Genomic DNA, 21,669 nt, shown 5'->3' on the forward strand with positions numbered 1-21,669 from the left:
TACAGTGACTGTATCCCGCTATTAAGTTTGTGCCACGCAAGGACTACCATTGATGCTTAGGTGTCGCAAACTATGGGAACTTGCTTCCATATGAAGTGCGAAAGAGTATGTCAAGGAAACTGACAATGTGGGCGCTGACTACGTAAGCCGTGTGTGAACTTGAGCCTGCATTCTGCAGCCTTGTATTTCTTGTGTTAGTGTTTAAGTCCTGTGTCTATGTTACATGAGCAGCGTGTGAAAGGTGTGGGAGTGTGTTTCTGGTGTCCGAACAAAAATTTAAAAAAAACGAACTCGTGTGTTGCATTGTGAAGTTTTGTGTGCTTCTGATTTGGGTTTATTATTGTTGTAGTTTGTTCTCTCCCCGCCCCGTTTTCCCCCTCCCCGGCGCCAGAACAGTTGCAAGAAACTGTCTTGAAACGGGGGGAGGTTGTGATGATGGTGATTGTGGCGAGCGTGCGGGTGGCTCGAAAGGAAGTGAAGTGTGGCCGCGTGCGGGGCGTGCCAGTGCGCGTGAGTTTGTTCCGGCAAGCGAACGGGTCGGACGCTCCTGGGCGTCGCTGGCGGCGGAGTTCATCGTCCTGGGCCTGGCGTTCAAGGCCGGCTCGCCAGCACCTGTCGGGCACCTGGTCCGAGGTCTGGTACTGCCCAGCGCTTCGCCATCCGGCGAACAGCTTGCGGAGACAGCTCAACCGCTCCAGCGTGCCTGGCCGCCGCACTTGTGCTGCCGCACTGGTGCCGCACTTTGCAGTACCCGGGCGTGACGCGGTACCCCGCGGTACATCGCAGTACCCCGGACTGTGAAGCAGACGCCGGACACAGACGCCGGAGCGTGGCCTGCCGCGCTACCGAGTCCTCGGGCGACTGGCGTGAACGGAGCACCGGCGGACTCGCCTGCACCGGCATCTAGTCCACGAGCGGAAAACCAGAAGTAGGACGGTTTCGTGTTGGGACATATCCTATTGGGATAAGCTAGGCTGTATGCATGTCTGTGCCAGTTACGTTAATTGGTCAAGAAAAGAAAAGCGTCCGTGTGTCTGTGAACCTGCTCTGCTACCTGCCCAGAGCTCCTGAACGGACCTGGGCCCATATATATAACATCACAATGTGATCTTTCACGCCTTCACGTGGGCATGGACTATGCCTGTGCCGCATCTTGCGATCTGAAGCTTGACGACACGTTCTTTTTCTGCAAGACTGACTTGTACCCTCTCGTTCGGTGGCATGCCAAACGACCGAGACTTCGCCAAAAAATCGAACTCGAAAACTGTGAAAACTGGAATATAGAATATAGAATAGAATATTGAGTACCATACAACAATGCAGTGGGGTCATAGAAGCAACAGGAAGGGAGCGGCGTTTATGATACAAAAACTGGATTATAGAATATAGAATATAGAATAGAATATTGAGTACCATACAACAATGCAGTGGGGTCATAGAAGCAACAGGAAGGGAGCGGCGTTTATGATACAAAAACTGGATTATAGAATATAGAATATAGAATAGAATATTGAGTACCATACAACAATGCAGTGGGGTCATAGAAGCAACAGGAAGGGAGCGGCGTTTATGATACAAAAACTGGATTATAGAATATAGAATATAGAATAGAATATTGAGTACCATACAACAATGCAGTGGGGTCATAGAAGCAACAGGAAGGGAGCGGCGTTTATGATACAAAAACTGGATTATAGAATATAGAATAGAATATTGAGTACCATACAACAATGCAGTGGGGTCATAGAAGCAACAGGAAGGGAGCGGCGTTTATGATACAAAAACTGGATTATAGAATATAGAATAGAATATTGAGTACCATACAACAATGCAGTGGGGTCACAGAAGCAACAGGAAGGGAGCGACGTTTATGATACAAAAACTGGATTATAGAATATAGAATATAGAATAGAATATTGAGTACCATACAACAATGCAGTGGGGTCATAGAAGCAACAGGAAGGGAGCGGCGTTTATGATACAAAAACTGGATTATAGAATATAGAATATAGAATAGAATATTGAGTACCATACAACAATGCAGTGGGGTCATAGAAGCAACAGGAAGGGAGCGGCGTTTATGATACAAAAACTGGATTATAGAATATAGAATATAGAATAGAATATTGAGTACCATACAACAATGCAGTGGGGTCATAGAAGCAACAGGAAGGGAGCGGCGTTTATGAGACAAAAACTGCAGTCAATTTAGCTAAGCTGACCAAATGCGAAATATGCATGTGCGTTAGCACATCACGTTTCATTTCGCTTGCGGTTCGAAGCTCGGGTTTCAAAGTCAGACTTAAGTCAAAAATTGACGAAATTGGTCAGTGAAGACACTGTAGTTGTAAAGTGCTACAAAATTTCGGGACCGCTTAACGCAATTTAGGAGAGCAGTGCGATCGCGGTGTGTTTGGACTTCGGTTCCATTATACACGGAAGGAAGTTGGCAGGGATTTCCCCGGGAAATGAAATCAGGGGGGAGGGTCTAAATTTCCGCTATACTGTGCCCACTGAAGGCAGAAGAGATGGGCCAAAGTTGGAGAGGGGAGAATGTGACGACCAATATGTGTAGTGGAAAGCCATCCTAGTTGGGCGGTTGGGCAATGCGGAGGCCTCCGCCAGTTCCCTGAGGGTATTGTGTACTCTCATCTATCTTTGAGAGTCGAGAGGTGTGTGTTTCTTACGTCCATTCTTTTTCGCGCAGTTTTACTCGTTCAATTAATATGAACCAACTAGCCCTTCAGAGTGTATTACTTAATATATGTGATAAAGTACTGTTTAGAATACAACGCTAAGAACATCCAATATAAACGAAGAGAGCGAGTTTCGGAAAATAGCAAGATGAAGACAAAAAGAGTTAAACAACATCTGCATTCTGTCCAGAAGGGAATGGGAATGAAGAAACGGAGAAACTTGAAATAGTCTGAATTCCCTCATGCTCTTTCGCGGAACGCGCACTAGGACGTACTCTAAGAGCTGCGGCCACATAATGTGGCCATGAAGGAGTTTGTACAGAAACATATCTATTCTGACACGACGGCAGTTAAGAGAAGGAAGATTCCGTGGGGTACTCCTGGTGGGGCGAGAGGAGGAAGTTGCGCAAGCAAAGCGATATCGAAATAACCGTAAAAAAAAATTGTACTCTGTAAACCTTGCCCAGTTCTATTTGCAAGTGCCATTCCAAACAACCGACGCGCACTCCAAGAGCGGAAAGCATGTGGACAGGTCTGCAGACGAATCCGAATGTGCGCATAGCCTGCTCAGCAATGCGTTTAGTAGGAGAGGAGAAGCTGAGGGTGCGGTCAAAAAGCACACCAAGGTCATTAATTTCATCAACCCTGTCCAACCGCACAGAATTCACAGAATAATGGTAGAGAAAGCTGTGTGTTCTACGAGTAAATGAGACAACCCTAGTTTTAGAAGAATTGAGGATAAGTCGATTCTTCATACACCAATCAGAAAAGGCAGATATGTCCGATTGCAACAACAAGCAAATAATAAATAATAATAATAATAATAATAATAATAATAATAATAATAATAATAATAATAATAATAATAATAATAATAATAATAATAATAATAATAATAATAATAATAATAATATATTAATAATAATAATCATCATCATTCTTTATTTAATGTGCGCAGGAACAACCATGTGGTCTTTGTGCTGCAGCACAAATATAAAAAAAGAAAAAGCACAAACATGTTTACACACACAGAGAGAACGCAAAAAAAAAAAAAAAATAAATAATACATGACATGAAACTGAGACGAAAAGTATCACGGAAAGTAAGCAATCAATGAGTAGCATCACTTATATACACAGTGAGAGAATTTTTGAGCACACCAAGAAAGAAAAAAAAAAGGTAGATAGAAGAGAAAAAAACAACAACAACAAATAACTGACATTGATTATTGTAATATAGAAATATACATAAAATAACCATTCCAGGCGCAACAAGTGCATGGTACTTAAAACACAGGCTAGAAATACAGAATAATACAATAAAGAAGTAAAATTGAACAAGGGACAGTAAGATTCGAATATAAAGTTTAAAGTTGAAATATAAGTAAGAAACGGATAAAAAGTAGTTCAAGATACAGACAGCATTGAACAGGAGAAAAAGCAAAAAGTGAAGTAAATACAATATTAAGGCTAGAAAGTGGGAGTTAATAATAATAATAATAATAATAATAATAATAATAATAATAATAATAATAATAATAATAATAATAATAATAATAATAATAATAATAATAATAATAATAATAAAAACCCAGAACTGTTTTTTAATGGCTTTACCATTAAGCTCAGGAGCCCCGACAAGAAGCCAGCTTTACGTAGGCTTTGCAGCCGTGAGGGAAAGCATACGAACAGATTACGAACGTGGAAAGAAGGTGGCGCGGTCCGTTCAGAAACTAAAAGAGACTGAAAGGTACTCGAGAAATAGAGAAGGGAATAGACAGCCGAACATTTGCAGCACTGTGCAGCGTGAAGTTCGAGTAGAGGTGCAAAGAAGTGTATGCGCAGTGTTGCCGCGCTTGCCCGTGGCACACATTTTAAATGACAAAAACAGTGGAGGACGACGCCATCGCGATACATGGTTTTGTTTTTTTACATGAAATTGTATTCGTAGCCATATTGCAATCATGCTAAACTGGTACTTCCTTAAATGTAAACAAAAACTGTGTAACTAAAAAAAAAAGAATATTGCCCAAAGAGATGATAACAGAGTTTATTATATATATATATATAAAGCAAGAAGTTGCCATTTAATTACCAGACATCATCACCAACAACTCATATGGTAAAAACCCTATTGTAAAGGTTTTTGCCGGTCCAAGTGGCTTTACTACAAATAGGTTGTACCGTTGTACTACAAGGTAGCATTAAAATAATGTTATAAAATGTTATGCAAGTTCCTTGTGCATTCTTAACATTTGTAGGACATAAAGAAACATTAGTATAATATTCAAAATGCACATTTCAAAATTGACATAATGTTATATATATTTTACACTATAAACATTATTTTAACGTTTTCTATATTTTTTTTAATACGATCTTCTACACGTTAAAATTCTGTTTGAATCATAACTATAAAACAACATGGCAAATCTATTTCAAGCACTGAGTCCCACCACTTTTGCCCCTTTTCTTCTAGTAAATATATATATTTCTTTAATTACATTTCTTACAACTAAATCTTCGAGACCGCCGCCGTTGAGCAGTCGTTATGGCGCTCGACAACTGTGCCCGAGGATGCGGGATCGAATCACGGCCGCAGAGGCCGCTTTTTTATGCAGACCGAAAAGCACGTCTCCCGTGTGATGTGCGATGTCAGTGCACGTTAAAGAACACCAAATGATCTAAATTTCCAGAGTCCTGCACTACGGTGTCTCTCATAGCCTGAGTCGCTTTTGAACGTTCAACTCCGCAAACAAAACTAAACCAAATCTCTGAGATCAATCGTGCCTGCCATAAAACGAGCACGCAGCCTCATTATTTTGCCACATCGCTCTGCTTATCACGCATTCGCCACTGTCACTCGTGGGACACCCCTAAGTGATGAAGACTTGACTCTCGGCTCTCACCTCTCATTTACTCAGAGGTAAGTAGTTACCTTTCGTGCGGTATTGCGGAGCCCAAATGTCGCTTCATTACTGGCCCTTGCAAAGCACTCAATTTTTTTACCGTTAGGATAGGTAAGTGGGCCTACATTCATGCGGAGGATTACTTTACCATTTTAGGCGATGTTACATTTGTGTTGCATATATGTTAGATCTACGATGTTCATGAAAATTTTGTCCTGGTGTTGATTTTAGCACTGGTAAAAACGTTAGAAGAAAGAAAGGGACATTAAGAACATGAAAATAGCGTTCAACTAGCTGAAACAAAAATTTGACATTACTGCAATACTTCTCTGCTACCTGGGATATATGAATGCAACTGTCGAGCAGTTTCGGCGAGCAGGTTAAAAATAATTCAGAGATGGTGTTTTCCGCAAATAACTTAATTGCATCCGAGCATTTCAGTCATTTAACTAGAAAATTTGTGCTTCACCGTATCATAGCATATCAAAGATAAAAAAATGTTCAACAGTTTAACAAAAATAGCATATATATATATATATATATATATATATATATATATATATATATATATATATATATATATATATATATATATATATATATATATATTGCCACGTGCCTAGCGCCGCGCGACAGCCGTGTTTGATGCCGACGACGACGAAGCAGTGGTTGGCACGAGCGGCGCGCTGGTGCTGGACTCTGTGACTCTGTGTTCGGAACTACAAGCCGACCTTATTCTCGGGTCCTCGGCTACGTGTACGTTCACGGCTCCCTCTGACTTCAGTCGTGACACTGGTGGAGGTGCCATCGATGATCCCTTCTCCTGCGGACGACCCTACGCGGCCGCCTCTCGTGACCACTCCGGTTCATCGTACCAGCCGACGGCTCCGAGGCTTGTCCCCCGAGGCCTTCCCTCTTGACGAAGAGACTCTGGCTGTGGCAACGACACCGCCCGCCCGTACCATGACTGTCCCTTCCACCCCTTCGTCCTGTCTCATCCTTCAGACCCCACGTACCCCTAAACCATTTCACGGTGAGCAGTTTGAAGACGCCGAGGACTGGCTAGCTCACTATGAAAGGGTCGCGACGTTTAACGGCTGGGACGACGCTGCGAAAATGCGGAACGTCTACTTCAGCCTTGAAGACGCTGCTCGGACATGGTTCGAGAACCGCGAGGCCACATTCTCTACGTGGCCGGCCTTCCGAAGTCAGCTCCTCGGTACGTACGCCAACAGTGACCGCCGAGAGAATGCCGAGCGTGCCCTGACCTCTCGAGTTCAGCGTCAGAACGAGGGGGTTGCAATGTACGTTGAAGACGTCATGCGTCTTTGCCATCGCGCCGACCCGTCTATGAGTGAGGAGAAGAAGGTTCGGCACCTGATGCACGGCGTCAAAGAACAGCTTTTTTCCGGCCTCGTGCGGAACCCGCCCACCACCGTCGCGGCGTTTCTGGCTGAAGCTGTGACCATGGAGAAACTGCTACAGCAGCGATGCAGCCAGTACGGTCGGCCGCTGAATTCCATCTCCACACTACCGCCGTCTGACCGAACCGACTACAATCCCGGGGCAGATATGAGCTCCCTTCGCGACCTCATTCGCACCGTGGTTCGCGAGGAGCTCCAGAAAGTTCATGGATCATTTACTCCTGGCGCAGCTTCCCTGGCCAGCATCATCCGTGAAGAGGTCCAGAATGCACTCACGCCACCAACAAGTACAGTCGTTCCACCACCACCCCCGGGCCCCACCGAGCGGATGACTTATGCTGATGTCACACGCCGCCCAGCCCTGCTACCTACCCCTTCGCCTTACACGCAACCTCAGGTCGCTGTGCACGCTGCGGCACCGCTGCCCCTTTGGGCAGATCGGCGCCAGGCGCCCCGGAAAACTGATCTCTGGCGCGCTCCAGATAACCGCCCTCTCTGCTACCACTGTGGCGAGGCAGGTCACCTGTACCGGCAGTGCCCTTATCGTCAGATGGGCCTTAGGGGATTTTCCCCCGACAGCCCTTGTCCACGGCCTGGTCAGCGGCCTCAGGACATCGCCGAGTACGTCACCCGCCAGCGTACGTCACCCGCCAGTCTGCCACATTCTCATCGTCGCGAGTCGCGCTCGCCTTCGCCTCGTCGCTCTTCACCCTCTGGGTCACGGTATACCGCTGGACGCCATGGTTCCTCGAGCCCTCATCGGGAAAACTAGCTCCGGCGACCTTTGGGGGCGAGGCCGCCGCACACCGATTCGCTGTAAAGCTTCCACCGCCGCACCGCTCAATTCGCCCCGACGTCGAACGCCGAATTCCTGTCCAGTTTTCACCGCACAGACCAGATCGCCGTGACGTCGTCCGCATCGCCGACCAGTTATCACCGCCGTGTCGCTTAAATCGCCCTGACGCAGACCACACAACTGCCGCCCAGCTTCCGTCGCCGCACCGCTTCCTTCACTCCGACCTGCCGTCGACATTGAATTGTCCCGACGCCGACCACCCAACCGCCGTCCAGCTTCCGCCACCACACCGTTCACTTCACTCCGAACCGACGTCGACAGGCCCTGGTCTTGGCCGGGTCTCCCTGGACATCCCTATTATCGTCGACACGAAGGAGGTCAGCGCTTTAGTTGATACGGGAGCCGATTATTCTATCCTTAGTGGGCGGCTTACAAGGACACTGAAAAAGGTGATGACGCCATGGAACGGACCAGACATACGTACGGCAGGCGGACATGTGGTTGCACCACTGGGTATGTGTACAGCCCGGGTTACGGTGAGAGGCTGCACCTTTGTTGCGACTTTTCTCGTTCTACGCGAATGCTCTCGTGATGTTATTCTTGGCATCGACTTCCTTCGTGAGCACGGTGCCACTATAGATCTACCGAACCGCTTGGTGACGTTTTCCGCCAAACTGGCCACTGAAAAGCATGAGTACCGCGGGTCCCACTCCACGCTACGAGTCGCCGATGATAGCCTCACAGTGCCACCACGCGCCAGCATCCTCGCCAGAGTTACTTGTGACGAGCCACATCACGGCCTCCGGGTTGTTGAGCCTAATGTCTCCCTCTCACTCGCCTTGGGAGTTTCTGTGGCAAGAGGTCTTTGTTTCCTTCGTGGAAGAGAGACGGAGGTACTTGTCACCAATTTCTCCAATGAACATCGACACCTGTTCCGTGGCACTGTCATTGCTTACGTCGACCATCTGCACGAAGTCGCCGAATGTTTTGCTTCAGAGGAAGCTGTGCCTAGCACTGAACCGGATGATGCCGTACACGCTGTCGACATCAATTCTAGCCTTTCCTCCGTTGAAAAGAGGCAACTCCAAGATCTATTGCTGGAGTTTCGTGTGTGCTTCACGTCTTCATCTAAAGTGCAGCAAACGTCGGTCATTAAACACCGGATTATCACGCATGAAGGCACTCGACCCATCCATCAGCAGCCCTATCGTGTATCTCCTCGGGAGAGAGACGCTATCCAACAGCAAGTCAAGGAGATGCTCGCCGATGGCGTCATTCAACCTTCAAGCAGCCCATGGTCCTCGCCTGTAGTCCTCGTTAAAAAGAAAGACGGAACACTTCGTTTCTGTGTTGACTATCGGAAACTTAACAGTATGACAAAGAAGGACGTCTATCCGCTGCCACGGATTGATGACTCTCTCGACCGACTTCGCCGAGCCAAGTACTTCTCCTCCATTGACCTCAGGAGTGGTTATTGGCAAATTGAAGTTGATGAGAGGGACCGTGAAAAAACTGCCTTCGTAACACCAGATGGGCTCTATGAATTCCGCGTCCTCCCATTCGGGCTCTGCTGTGCTCCTGCCACCTTCCAGCGGATGATGGACACTGTGCTCACAGGTCTTAAGTGGCAGACATGCCTTGTTTATCTCGACGACGTAATAATTTTTTCACCGACGTTCACGGAACACCTGCGCCGCCTGAGAACTGTTCTCGAAGCTGTCCGGTCTGCCAACCTTTCTCTCAAGCCTCAAAAGTGCCACTTCGGGTTCACCGAATTGAAGTTTCTTGGGCACATCGTGAGTGCTGATGGCATCCGAGCTGATCCTGAGAAACTTGCTGCTGTTGCTGCCTTTCCCGTCCCCGCCCATAAAAAAGCAGTCCGACGGTTTTTGGGGCTGTGCTCCTATTATCGTCGCTTTATCAAAAACTTTGCACAGATGGCCAGCCCTCTGACTCTCCTGACTCGAGATGACGCATCATTTTCCTGGGGCGCCGAGCAGCAGATGGCTTTCGACGAGTTACGACGCCGGCTCCAGTCACCCCCGATCCTGGCACATTTCGACGATGATGCCGACACAGAATTACACACGGATGCGAGCAACGTCGGCCTTGGTGCCGTTCTAGTTCAGCACCAAGACGGGGTCGAGAAAGTAATTGCCTACGCCAGCCGTGCACTTTCCCGTGCTGAGTGTAACTATTCCACCACTGAAAAAGAATGTTTGGCGGTAGTATGGGCCGCTGCCAAGTTCCGCCCGTACCTTTATGGCCGACCGTTTCGCGTCATCACTGACCATCACTCGTTGTGTTGGCTGAAAAACTTAAAGGATCCTTGTGGCCGCTTAGCACGTTGGGCATTGCGCCTACAGGAGTTCGATTTTGATGTTATTTATAAGTCTGGACGGAAGCACACCGATGCTGATAGCCTGTCCCGCGCGCCCGTCGGCCCTCCTTCGTCAGATGCCACCGACGACGATAGCTTCCTCGGAGCAGTCACTACGTCCGATCTCGCCTCCAAACAGCGTGCCGACGGCGAGCTGCGACTGATTATTGACCATCTTGAAGGTGGGCATCCTACAATACCCCGGTACCTTGCTCGGGGGTTGTCGTCGTATTGCCTCTGCAATGGGGTGCTTTATAAGAAGAATTCTACGTCGAGTGCGAAAACATACCTGCTAGTCATACCAGCTGATCTAAGGCACGAAATCCTCCTGGCCTGCCACGACGAACCAACTTCAGGGCATCTTGGCTTTACACGCACCCTAAACCGAGTCCGGCAGAACTACTACTGGCCACATCTTTCTCCGAGCGTTAGACGTTACGTACAGACCTGTCGACAATGCCAGCGACGAAAAAAACCCACGCTCAAGCCATCCGGTATGTTACAATCTATAGAACCGCCCCTCACACCCTTCGAACAAGTGGGCATGGACCTTTTAGGCCCATTTCCTTTATCCTCGAACGGACACAAGTGGATTGTAGTCGCCACAGACTACTTAACACGCTACGCTGAAACGAAGGCCCTTGCCCGAGGTACTGCCGGCGAAGTTGCTCGATTCTTTATGAACGACATTGTGCTCAGACACGGTGCACCGTCGACCATCATTACTGACCGAGGAAAGGCGTTTACAGCTCGGCTACTGCGGGACACCTTAACTCTCAGCCATACCGAGCATCGCACAACAACAGCGTATCACCCTCAGACAAATGGATTAACGGAACGACTAAACAAAACTTTGGCGGACATGATCTCAATGTACATCGACGTTGAGCGTAAAATGTGGGACGAGATCCTGCCGTATGTCACCTTCGCCTACAATACGGCGCCGCAGGAAACCACGAAGTTTACGCCGTTCCGTCTCGTATATGGCAGAGAGGCCCGCACGATGTTGGACGCGATGCTCCCGTGCTTGGAAGAAGCGGTCGAACCCGACGCCGCCCATTTCGCGGAACAGGCCGAGCAAGCCCGTCAGCTGGCCCGCTTACACATCAAGGAGCAGCATGCCACCGACGCGCGACACTATAACCTTCGGCACAGGGAGGCCCACTACGAACCAGGGGACCAAGTGTGGGTGTGGACCCCCGTGCGTCACAAAGGCTTGAGCGAGAAACTACTCCACCGCTATTTCGGACCCTATAAAGTCTTGCGCCGCTTAAACAACGTTAATTATGAAGTCGTTCCAGATGGAACTGTGACCGTCGGTGTTCGACGCCAGCGGCCTGAAATTGTGCATGTGGTGCGCTTAAAGCCGTATTTTTCGCGTGACTGAGCGTTCCCTGCAAGTGAAACCTTGCGTTATTGTACAGTTCACCTCACGCCTAATTTTTTTTCTCCTATCACCTTGTCATCGGGACGATGTTTTCTTTCACGGGGGGGAATAATGCCACGTGCCTAGCGCCGCGCGACAGCCGTGTTTGATGCCGACGACGACGAAGCGGTGGTTGGCACGAGCGGCGCGCTGGTGCTGGACTCTGTGACTCTGTGTTCGGAACTACAAGCCGACCTTATTCTCGGGTCCTCGGCTACGTGTACGTTCACGGCTCCCTCTGACTTCAGTCGTGACAATATATATATATATATATATATATATATACGCCAGAAACATTTTGATTAATTTTTCTTCCTGAAAAAAAAAAGACGCTATAATGAAGGTTACTTAAGGAAAGGGCGACTGACATTCACAAAAGTGATTTCACTTATCGTCCCCTTATTATAAATGTTTGGGTTATTTAATCTACTGATTGATCGATAGTTGAAGGAGTGACCTAGCTTTGCTTGAAGGGGGGGGAAAGGTGTACAAAAGTTCTTCCACGTTAGCATTCACATTAGCAAATATACAGAAGTTTTGGATAAATTGTAGACGCGAGGTTGGCTGGGCTGACACCGAATTTTTAACTATTGTAGGCCGTCATTGCACCCGCCACCGCTTCGGTGGTAGACGACGGCAGTTGCGGCGCGCGTCTTTCCCTCCCTCTTCTTTTTCTTCTCTATTTTCTCTTCTGTCCGCACGAGCCAGCGGAGGTGGCTCAGATACAGAGCCAGTAGCAGGCCCGTGCATTTTCTTTTCCTTCTTCCTACTGCCACAACAACAGAAGTTTTGTATATCACTTCCAGTTTTAAAACGCACATTTTGTCTGTCCTCTCAGCCCGTCGTATAGAAAGCTCGGAATTTTCACCAAGTAACATAACCAAGTAGGATGCAGCGAAATGAAACAGCTTAAGTTTCGGTCAACGTTCCTTTGAAGAACGTTGGTTTCGGTTGCCACGCAGCCCCCGCCGCAGAAGGAAAACGTCGTGCGCCGCCGCTGACCAAAAACGACCGCCACGCCGCCGCCGGTGCTCGAGGCTTTATTAGGGCGCACGTGCGCTCTCCCTTGATAGTCGTTGAGACCGGTCGTGACGGTACAGTTGGTAACAGTGTACTAGAACATGTGACGGTGCACAGACACGGCCGGTCTCGAGGAAGAGCGCGCGCACTCTCCCACGAGACCAGCCGTGGCACAGAGTTGCAGTTGCAGACATCTACCGTGCATCTACCACTACGTTTTTCAGCAGTAGGAGTAGCTTTCGTTTTCATTTTCTCTTTTTTACCCACATTTCATCGACATCACCTTAAATATAAATAAATAAATTGTAACTGTTCCTGGGCAAACAAAAACAACCTGTCCGTAAATCAAAATCAATTAGGTGATTACGAGATGAAACACTGTGCTAAAGCACTCAAATGAATAAGCACTGTTAAAACCACGGCTATTAAAACAGTGCTGCCTTGAGATAGAGTATCATAACTACCATTCAAATAATCAATGTTGAGACATTTATATAAAATTATGTGACGAATATTGCAACAATCTGTCGTACTTTCATGTACAGGCAGGTTTGCTAGTGTTTCGCTGTGTTGTTACTTTCCAATGTAGGCAACCGTTACATAGTGGCGCTGCAGTAGTGAACCCGCCAGCCGCCCGATTTGCTTTTCAGGCGTTGTGCCAGCTGCTGGCGGTTGATTCAAGTTCGTATTTGATTTTAAACGGGTTTTCGCGGAGCGTTTTTTTTCTTCCGGGTGGCCGATAGAAAACACATGTCGACATGGGGCAGTACCTAGGCAAACCATTTGGCGAAAACAGCTCACTACCAGCCCAAAGAACGCCGCTGCCTGTGCGGCGGCTCACCAAAGTGTTAAGCTTGTCGGATTTGGACCCCCGTTCGCCCACGAACGAGATACCGAGGACGCCCATTCAAGTGAGCTCACCACTTTTTGAATTTCCTCGTGTTCAAGTATCGTTGGCATAACTGAACTCAATCCACCTTGTTCAAAGCGCTTTTTTTGTGCAATGCGGCGTCTTTTGGGTCGCCACTGTTTTGCACGGCATAATGGCGGTATTTCTAGCTGGTGAGCGCCTTACCTCAGAGCCCTAGCCGCTGCTTGCTTTTCCCGCCTCGTTACCTCTGTCTGCCCCAAGGAGGCCCTTATGTACGACGCGCCCAAAGTCTCGTCCCTGTAATAATTATGGCGGCGTAAAGCTTTGCGTTATTGAGCTCAGTTTGGAATTCATTTTTCATTCACAAATTTTGTAGCATGTCTAACCAACATGGTTATCAGCAGACTTTCTGATCACAGCAAGTACTCTTGACTACATGGACATATCGTTACTGCGTGGTTGTAACTTACTTTCCATGTTATAATTGCGCATTTTTTCGAAACGTTGGTCGAGATTTTTTTTTTTTTTTTTTTTTTTGCCTCAGCTAATTAATTAATCGGCCTTTTGGTTCACTGTGACAAGGATGAACTGCTTGTCCAAATGCTAGCGCTAAACTTCCGCTCCAGTTTTTCTTCATTAAATTAGACGCTGACTATTTCCACTTATCACTCAAGGGGGACAATATACTGTAACGTCATGCTAAAAGGCGGACTTGAGCGCATATTTCTGGTAAATGGCGACCCTCTGAAACACATCTCTAATTTGCCTTCCTGTGACTGCTAGCCGAGTATGTGTACGAGGTGCAAAACAGTACAGCTGTTGGGAGCATTTCATTATACTCTTCTAGCAAGGAGAAAAAAAAAAAGCTGTGTAAGGCTTTTTTTTTTTTTTTATGCAAGATAAGGGACACTTTGCTTTTAAACTGCAAATATTTTGCAGCATATTTAAGTATGGAATAATTAAAAAGCTGAGATAGCCATGCAGCTGTGTATTGGCTTCTCCTGTATTGAGCTTGTATGTGTCATTTTCTATATTCGTATGCCCTGTCAGACTGTATTGTATACTTTTCAATGTGTAATCGCATTCTTTTCGCACATTACTCTGTAACACTGTGTTATAACATTAAATGAGCACTTCACTGTGCACCCAGTATGCCTATTACCATAACATTTATCTGTTTGGGCACCAGCCTGATATCTGTTGTCGCAAATTGTTGCCTTTTACAATGGAATGTTATTTTAACTCAACCCAGGCTTTTTGTTTATTAGAGTTGACTTTTTGGACCCCTTTTAATTCATGTTGGTTGTTGGTCCCCATCAAGCTTGGAATTTATTAGAATTGACGGTACAGTTGACTTATACAATTTAGTTTGAAAGAAAACCAAAAGTATTTTTGAGGAAGTGTTAGAACTAACTGAAGCTTTGTGTAATACACAGAACCCAAGAATCCAAATCAGCAGTTGAAATTAATGAAAGTCTAGTGTATTGTGTATTGATTATGGACGTCAAAGCGAATAAATAGTATGTCTGTTTTCACTAAAGATTATTCTTGAAATGTTCTTTTCAGCGCTTCGAACAAAAGCTCATAATTTTCTCTTTTAAATTTCTCTTTGCTAGCTGCAGAAGGCTGACAGGTACAGAGCTCTAAAAGAGTGTTGTAAAGAAAATTACTGGCACTGCATCCACTAATGAAGTCCAGCACAGAAACTAAATAACAGGTTTTCATTGTAAAACTGCTACTTCCTGTTCTGAATTTCACAGATGGAGGCTGCAGCGCTGTCTGAAAGCTCAGCAGAAGGTGATACAGAGCTCGATCCGAGGTCACCTACACAGGCCTTCCAACGTACCCCAATTCCTCTGGGGGTGGTCATTACTCAGAGACATGTGCCACAAGACAGTCCCTCTGCTGAGTACCACAAGAAGAGACCAGTGCCACCAAGTGTCTTGGATACCCCAACTGTGCCGATTCAGAAAGGTTGGTGACAACACCCCTTCTTTTTACTGAGCTCTTTAATAATTTGTGCAACATCACATTAAGTGGCTTAAGTGTTAGGAGAATGCAGTCATCATCTGGTTTGGGTTTTTATGTGGATGCAAGTTCAGGCAAAGATGATTCACTGAAAGGATAGCATTTTGGTTCAGTTTGAGCTTAATTTTCAGTGCTCACAGGCATTAGCATTCATGCCTGTGCAAAAATTCTCTCGTGCAACTTTTCGCTGCGTTTACCTGTATTATACATAATGTGTACTCAAAGGAATACTGCATAAAGATTTAGTTGACCTACTTTTTTTATTTCATTTATTTCATTTATTGAAGCCTTAAAGGCCCGAGGGCATTACATTACATGTACTGCAATGAAACCTGGCGTTCCTAAAACTGCTAAAATCTCGTCGTTTCATGCACAAATTCGACGGAATGTTCTCTTTTTTCTTCTTCTTGAAGTAGTGCTACTGGCGGCGGTGCCCGACATTACAGCTCCTCGGGCCTCGGGAGCTGTGATGTCATGCGTTCATTTGCCAGTGCGGCCCAGCCCTCCCACTTGCCCGTCTGCCTGCTACAGTGGGCACAGGCTGAAGTTGCATGCGCGATACACGCTTTGTAAGGGACATGGTGAAGGTTCTCTCGCTTAGCGCAGTCGCATGTGTCTTTTCAACTTGAATCCGACCCACGCAGCTGCCAGACCAGCGAAGAGCAGGGGTGCGAAAGTACAGTTTTCCTCAAAGCCCTAACATTAGTTCAGTGCAGAGAAGAGACATATATCACATTTCCAAAAGGTTCTAGGCACCAAAGAATATCTAGGTGTTTATCATATTTTTAGACAACTCTTCCAGTTCTGATTTCTTGTCTGGCCTATTTCGCCTATGGCAACTGTAAAGTAAACCTTGCTGTTGGTTGGTTGGTTTGTGGGGTTTAACGTCCCAAAGCAACTCAGGCTATGAGAGACGCCGTAGTGGAGGACTCCGGAAATTTTGACCACCTGGGGTTCTTTAACGTGCACTGACAACGCACAGCACACGGGCGCCTTGCTTTTCGCCTCCATCGAAAAGCTGCCGCCGAGGCCGGGATTCGATCCCGCGTCCTTGGAAACAGTAGTCGAGCGCCGTAACCACTGCGCCACCCCGGCGGGGTTAAACCTTGCTGTGTTGCTAATCCTCAGCGCATGTATATTAAAATTACCAACAAGGATATATAGGACCCTTAGCTCGCAAGCAAACGTTTCGACAAGATACTGTCTTCGTCTGGGCGTCCAGACGAAGACAAGTTCTCTTGACGAAATGTTAAGTTGAAAAATGCTGCCTTTTCTTGACACTGCTTTTTTCTTTTTTTTTTAATTAACTTCTTTAGGACCATAGGAAACATCTATTTCACTATTAGTGTGTAATGAACTGATGTCAGTAGTTCTTTGGGATTCATATTGTGTTGTTGTAAACAGAGAGAGAGAGAATAAACATTTATTGCATGAAAGGAGACTGGAGCAGGTTTTGGATGGGGTCCTCATTCCAGTACTCCAGTAGCTGACAGTTTGACAATGTGACTAATGCCTCCTGGTTCGTCAGGGTTCTATTTGCCTGTGTCACTTCCCACTGCTCCAGGGCTGCGTTGGGTGGCTTTAATTGGTTGGGTCTATCTGTGCATGTCCATGCAATGTGTGTGAAAATAGGAACACCATCACACCAGGAACATGTACCTGTGTATAGTGTTATGTGAAAGCGGTGTAGGTGGCGGTGAATGATGAAAGTGAGCGTCTGGATACATTTGAGGTGGTAGGAACCTGCTGAGGAAAGTTGCTTGTGTGGCGGGGGTTGAGATGTCATAAGCCGGAGGGTCTCCATACAGGTGGCAAAATGTGTTGAGAAAGGCTAAATTAGAGTCTGTGTGCCCTGCTTGGTAGATGGGTCTAGGACATTGGCCCTAATGTTGCCACTGGGATCTGCATGTAATGGGACTCGGATGATGACATGATGTTGGAGATGGTCGCCAGAATGCAAGGAGCCAAGCAGGGCTGTGGAGACTTATGTAGGCTCTGCAGGTGTCTTGGGGGTCTGTAGAGATGTAAGAGATATTGTTTCTGGTGTCGCTCATATTGATGGGTATGACTATAGCGATGACTTCCTGTGTCACTCCGCTGAATAGGAAATTAATTATTTTTTGTGCGAAAGCACTACTTCACATGGGCCAACCCAATCACAAATCTTGTGTAGTGCCTGACCTTGAGGGTGCCCTTGGAAAAACATAGCAAGTTTACCCATCGCCAAGTCATGTACAGCATGGTATAGCCTCTGCCCACTCCTATGGGTATTATCCACCATGGTGGCAAAACCATTCGTCTGACCCTTGACTTACGAGTGTCTCTTTGTCGCTGAGTGTCGCCTCTAGCCTAACTGTTGATTAATATCAGTAGCCACGCGGTGTAGCAATATAAGGAGCTGTGCTTACCAGGATGCAAGAATGGAGAGCTAGCCAGGTTCCTCACCCATGCCTAAAAAGAAGTTTCGCGGGGCATGGTGCATTGAGGCACAGCGGGAATACTTTCACACGGATTTGTCGGTTTAAAAGCAGTTAAGCCACAACTAACTTCTTTGATATTTACCTATTAAACAAGCCAGAGGTGCAAAAATGTATAGTTTATAATTGGGATATAGTTAGCATTATACTTAAGTAACAAGAAAAGCTTTAATGGTGGACTTTTTTTTGTCGTGGAGAGATTCTGCGCAGCAGTTGCTGCAAACTTGAGTTGTATCAGACTGTAGCTTTTACAGTATTGTTTCCAAATTCACTGTATACCTTGAAAGGCTACTGAAAACAACTTTGTCCAATTTCAGTTAGTAAGATTCTATTTCTTTGCTTACTCTAGCTTCAACATTTGTGAACAAGGCCACAAGGTCAAATGGCAAGGTGAAAATTAAATTTACTCGTATTTGCCATGACTCGATTCAAGCTAATGACATTACTGATGTCAAATTAATTATAGACTCTGTGATCACTGGTGGGAAGGATGGTGGCATGGTCTAGCAGCAGATGTCCATAGTTAGTTTGCTCTTGAAAATGCAGGTAGGGGTGTCAATACCTATATTTAATTTCATGGGCTTTTCCTGGTGTGCAATGAACTGATACAGGCCAACTTCAAGTCACCCAGACTATCTCTTTAACCTCTCCCACTCCCCACTGCGGTAACTCAGAGGCTAGGCCACTTGAGTACTAATCCCAAGGATGCAGTGGTCATTTTTCAAGGAGGCAAAAAGCAAGGCACCTGTGTGCAGTGTCAGTGCACGTTAAAAAAAGTCACAGCTGGTTGAAATTTCTGCAACCTTCCCCTATGGCATCCGTCATAGCCCGAGTCAATTTGGGATGTTAAATCCTATAAACAAAGCTGCTTTTCTTCTTTTTTTTTTTTTCGCATCAGCAAATGGCATACATAAGGTTCACAGTGGTGCTTACTCATACACTGTGTGCCTAACTTCTTTTTTTCTTTAATTCAGAGCGAAGAATGAAGAAGTCCCTGGAGAATATTGCCGACATGCAGAAGCAGTCACCAGCAAGCAACACAAGCAGCGAACGCCTTGCTCTGAAGAGTGCAAACCGCCCAAACACCATGCTACGATCTCTTCAGGAAAGCAACTTTCAAAGAGCTGGCAAGACAAATTTTGGGGCTGCTCCAAAAATGGCAGATTTGTCGAACGAGAAAGAAAACCGCATCATGCCAGCAAACGCTTGAACATTCAGCGAAGCGCACTGGCAGTTTTTGACGTTTCGTTGTGCATTTTTGCTTTAACCCTTCCTTTATATGCACATATTGGGTGTCTATGAAAATGCAAGGGCATGAGCAGAGCACATCACTGTGATTTGAGATTCTTGCTTCCCAGCATAAAGTGATCGGATATGTAATGTGAACGAGGTGTAAAAAAATGGAAAATTTCCAGCAGTGATTTTTTTTTCGCCGAGAATATTTTCGTCCTTTGCATAATAAATTTGGCGCGGCCATGCTTTTGCAGCCGAGCTAAAATACTGAAAAAGTGAGCGCATGCACAGTGCTAAGTGCAATCAGAAATAAAAGACAAAGGCAGCATTCAGTTTATTAAGCCACGAGCTAGAATTTGGTTTTAGTGCCCTTGTAGACTTCCTTTTTTTTTTCTCTCCCTTTCCTCTCAAGCTAAGTGGCTTCTGCTCACACGAGCTAAAGCAACCAGATGATATCAGCTACAGTGATCTCATTTCAGTGTGACAACTTGCCCCTCTTCAATGCCACCCATGTGGACTATGGCAATGCTGCAAAGCACTGCTCTGCGAAGAGGGGTTCTGTCAGTGTCTCCTTTGTGTGCGTGGGTGTGGTTACTCTGCTTGCTCCCTTTGACAGACACCGTAATGGCGCGTGACGTTCAGGCTACAACACTGTGCTGTCGGGGTAGTCTTGAGAGTGGCTTGGTGTACTTTCCAGTCTTTGGTTTCACTTGTCGATGGATGGATGAGTCGCTTTGCTGAGAGTGTGGTGTCCTCATTTCTGTAGCACCGCTTTTATCGATGTATACGGGAGCTTTTAATTTTGTGAGAATGTAGAGCTCATTTTGTGCACTGACTGTACAAATATTTCCAACGGCACTCTGAATAAAGCATTTTGCACAGTTCAGTATTTTATCGTGCTATTCAGATTTCTCCTGTCATTTTTTAAATGCAGGTAGTGAGGGCCCTAATTTAAGTTTCTCTTGAATAAACTGGCATATAAAGGCTACCGCATAGGCTTTCTGATGCTCCTTCGAAGCAACTGCGTATGCTGCAAAACAAAATATGGGAATAGGAATACATATTTTCTGTCTGCTTCCACAAAATGAACAATGGTAACTTCCAAATCTGTGTGCCCTATAGCACAAGCAATGTTTACAGACTGCCATAAGATGTCTATTGCTATTCCCCAAGGTCTTTTAACAGACCTTCTTAGTATTGTTTTGGAAATATAGAGACCAAATTTTTTTATTGTATTTTCAAGACAGTCATCATCACTTAAAAATTGCTTGCAGAAAATAAGGCAGTGCTTTGTCAGCGTGGACACTTTAGTCCTTGTGCAAAAGCGTCCATGAAAAAACTCCTGCAATAAATGTGTGAACAAAGGCAAAAAAAAATTAAAACGGACAGTGATGATGATCTGCTTCTGTGCATAGCAGAGTGCAGAGCCATTATCTCAAAACATGGAGCCCATTCTGAGGCCCCTATCAGTCCTAGAGACATGGCGTTATGACATCTGTCCTGTGACTGTAAAGTCCATGAACGAGCGCATATCTGATCCAGTCTGCTTTCAATGTAGTGCAAGATGCAGAAAGAGTTTTATTCAGAGCTGCTTATGCACTGCAATGAATGAAAAGGCAAACTGACCATACACGTCTGTACTCTGAAGCATGGCATGCAAAAAATATGAAAAAAAAAAAATAAGGCCATTAATGAGTTATTTGCACTTTTGCACTCCCTTTGACTTGTGTGGCGCATTCAAGACACAAGAAAGGAAACGTGTGCTTGGGCTAAGCGAGGTGCCATTCTTGTTGCTCTACATATTAACACAATACAAATGCATGGGCACCAATGAGTTCTCTGCATGGTCCAGACAGTTTTTATACAGAGCAAGAAAAGCACTGACAAAGAGTGGACCCCATAAGAATTGTCCATGTTAATGAAGGCATGACTGCAATTCATTATGAATGTGTTCTGGTAACAGTTGCACGGAGCAGTAAAGGAACTGGAGATAATGGTAACAAATACTGTAGGTCTTTCTTTATTCTATGCCGCTCCAACTTTTACATCATCCAGCTCAAAGGGTCAGAAAGAACAGATAAATAGGCAGCTGTAATGTGGCAGACTTTTTTATGCCTTGCATCACCTCGTGTCTGCTGGGATGTCATGGGTACAGTTTAGCTGTTGAAGCCGAAACAATACAAGAAACTCAAATTGTTTACCGCACATAGCCGAAAACCATGACAGGGCTCGTTTGCACCATTTTAAAAAAGTAGAGCATGAATTTGTGCAGCAGTTGCATATTTTGAAATTTCAAGCACAAAATTTGGCTGCTTCTTTTTTTTTTTTTTTTTCTTTTTTTTTTTTACTGGCCTGAAATACGAATGGTACTGCACAATGTTTGTGCGATACTAGATGGCCACTTGCGACA

At 45.8% G+C, this 21,669-nt stretch overlaps 1 protein-coding gene across 1 annotated transcript; it reads left to right on the plus strand.

Annotated features, from left to right (window-relative positions):
- Positions 1-13,255: 13,255 nt before the first annotated feature.
- LOC146197300 (uncharacterized) lies at positions 13,256-20,146 on the plus strand. Its single transcript, XM_084599117.1, has 3 exons — positions 13,256-13,561; positions 15,282-15,495; positions 19,001-20,146. The coding sequence occupies exons 1-3, from the start codon at positions 13,409-13,411 to the stop codon at positions 19,234-19,236; spliced, it is 603 nt and encodes a 200-aa protein (XP_084455243.1). The 5' UTR covers positions 13,256-13,408; the 3' UTR covers positions 19,237-20,146.
- The last annotated feature ends 1,523 nt before the right edge of the window (positions 20,147-21,669 follow it).

Source organism: Amblyomma maculatum, chromosome 3 (genome assembly GCF_055883805.1).
Source record: "Amblyomma maculatum isolate TAMU_Amacu chromosome 3, ASM5588380v1, whole genome shotgun sequence".
Taxonomy (NCBI): Eukaryota; Metazoa; Arthropoda; class Arachnida; order Ixodida; family Ixodidae; genus Amblyomma; species Amblyomma maculatum.

Bases quoted from the DNA above. Each gene is read 5' to 3' on its own strand.
- LOC146197300 (XM_084599117.1), top strand. From the start codon at position 13,409: ATGGGGCAGTACCTAGGCAAACCATTTGGCGAAAACAGCTCACTACCA. The intron at 13,562-15,281 runs GTGAGCTCACCA...TGAATTTCACAG, and splicing joins TACCGAGGACGCCCATTCAA to ATGGAGGCTGCAGCGCTGTC. The intron at 15,496-19,000 runs GTTGGTGACAAC...TCTTTAATTCAG, and splicing joins AACTGTGCCGATTCAGAAAG to AGCGAAGAATGAAGAAGTCC.